Below are 1,985 nucleotides of genomic sequence, written 5' to 3'. Positions count from 1 at the left end.
CGAAGCCCCGCCCCCCGGCCCCGCCCCTCACCGGTGCCGAAGGCGGGGTCGACGAAGGCGTCGTGCAGCACGGGCAGGCGCCGCCCTGTGATTGGGTGCAGCACGAACCGCCCCCGCAGGTGCTGGGGGCGGGGCCTCAGGCCACGCCCACCGCGGACACGCCCACGCGGGCATGGGCGCGGCCGGAGATGGGCGGGGCCTGCCCCTCATTGGTACCGGGGGTGTTGGGTGTGCCTGGCCCCGCCCCCAGGGGTGCCCAGGTGCATCCAGGTGTGCCCAGGTGTGCTGGCCCCGCCCACAGGTGTGCCCCCAGTCCCCCCAGGTGTGTCAGGTGTGTGTCAGGTGTGTCAGGGGGTCTCAGGTGTGTCTCAGGTGTGTCCCCAGCCCCCCCAGGTGTGTCCCAGGTGTGCCCCCAGGTGTGCCCAGGTGTGTGTCAGGTGTACCCCAGGTGTCTCAGGGGGTCTCAGGGGGTCTCAGGGGTCTCACCTGGTACCGGGGGTCCTGGGGGTGCACGGCCACGGCCTCGTCCCCCAGCAGGGTCCCCAGGGGTACCCCAGGTGTGTCTCAGGTGTACCCCAGGTGTGTCATACACTCTGTCCCTGCTGTCCCTTGTCCTGTGTCCCCAGGTGTGCCCAGGTGTGTCCCCAGGTGTGTCCCAGGTGTGCCCCCAGGTGTGTCCCCGGTGTGCCCAGGTGTGTGTCAGGTGTGTCCCAGGTGTGCCCCCAGGTGTGCCCAGGTGTGTGTCAGGTGTACCCCAGGTGTCTCAGGGGGTCTCAGGGGGTCTCAGGGGTCTCACCTGGTACCGGGGGTCCTCGGGGTGCACGGCCACGGCCTCGTCCCCCAGCAGGGTCCCCAGGGGTACCCCAGGTGTGTCCCAGGTGTGCCCCCAGGTGTGTCAGGTACCCCCAGGTGTGTCTCAGGTGTGTCCCCAGCCCCCCCAGGTGTCTCAGGTGCCCCCCGGGGGTCTCACCTGGTACCGGGGGTCCTCGGGGTGCACGGCCACGGCCTCGTCCCCCAGCAGGGTCTCCAGGCGCGTCGTGGCCACCACGACCTCGGCGTCCTCGCCCTCGGCTGAGCGCGGGGTCACCCCGGGGACCCCAGACCCGCGGGGCCCCCAGACCCCAAAAATGGACCCCAAAAACCACCTGAGAGACCCCAAAAACATCCCCAGACCCCAGAGCCCCCCAGCTCCCGCTTCTCCACCTGGGACCCCCAAAACACACCCCAAAAACATCCTGAGACCCCTGACAGACCCCCCAAATCCCTGAGAGACCCCCAGGGCCCCCCAGCTCCCGCTTCTCCACCTGGGACCCCAAAAATGGACCCCAAAAACCACCTGAGAGACCCCAAAAACATCCCCAGACCCCAGAGCCCCCCAGCTCCCGCTTCTCCACCTGGGACCCCCAAAAGGGACCCCAAAATGGACCCCAAATCCCTGAGAGACCCCGGGGGTTTTTGGGGCCGTATGTCAGGCAGGATTTTGGGGTGTTTCAGGGCTATTTTTGGGGTGATTTTGGGCTATTTTGGGTACCTCAATGTCAGAGATGGCCGAGCGCAGGGCGCAGCTCCAGTGCCCGATCTCGGGGGTTTTTAGGTGTTTTTTGGGGTTATTTTCAGCAGTATTTTGGGGATGTTTTGGGGGGTTCCTGGGGGGGGTTTTGGGGTGATTTTGGGCTATTTTGGGTACCTCAATGTCGGATATGGCTGACCGCAGGGCGCAGCTCCAGTGCACGATTCCAGGGCTTTTTGAGGGATTTTTTGGGGTTTTTTTGGGGGATTTTTGGGCAGTATTTAGGGGATGTTTTGGGGCTATTTTTGGGGTGATTTTGGGGGTTTCTGGGTACCTCAATGTCGGATATGGCTGACCGCAGGGCGCAGCTCCAGTGCACGATGCGCCGGCTCCGGTAGATCAGGCCCTGCTCGTGCAGCCTCACGAAGGCCTCGGTCACCGCCCGGCTCATTTTCTGGGGGTCCGGGGGGTCGGG

The 1,985-nt window shown here is 65.5% G+C and overlaps 1 protein-coding gene across 1 annotated transcript in view; it reads right to left on the bottom strand.

The window, feature by feature from the left end:
- The window catches only part of LOC120510637 (valine--tRNA ligase-like), a 17,124-nt gene that overhangs the window by 12,301 nt on the left and 2,838 nt on the right, over positions 1-1,985 (bottom strand). Inside the window, exons 3-6 of the mRNA XM_039726636.1 lie at positions 1,845-1,985; positions 1,254-1,304; positions 971-1,129; positions 12-122 (exon numbers count right to left, since the gene is read on the bottom strand). Coding sequence (XP_039582570.1) covers positions 12-122; positions 971-1,129; positions 1,254-1,304; positions 1,845-1,985 — 462 coding nt within the window. The remainder of the gene's footprint in view (positions 1-11; positions 123-970; positions 1,130-1,253; positions 1,305-1,844) is intronic.

Source organism: Passer montanus, unplaced genomic scaffold (assembly GCF_014805655.1).
Source record: "Passer montanus isolate IOZ18808 unplaced genomic scaffold, ASM1480565v1 scaffold592, whole genome shotgun sequence".
Taxonomy (NCBI): Eukaryota; Metazoa; Chordata; class Aves; order Passeriformes; family Passeridae; genus Passer; species Passer montanus.
The sequence above is the reverse complement of the archived record's forward strand: the minus strand, read 5'-3'. Positions and strand labels throughout refer to the sequence as shown.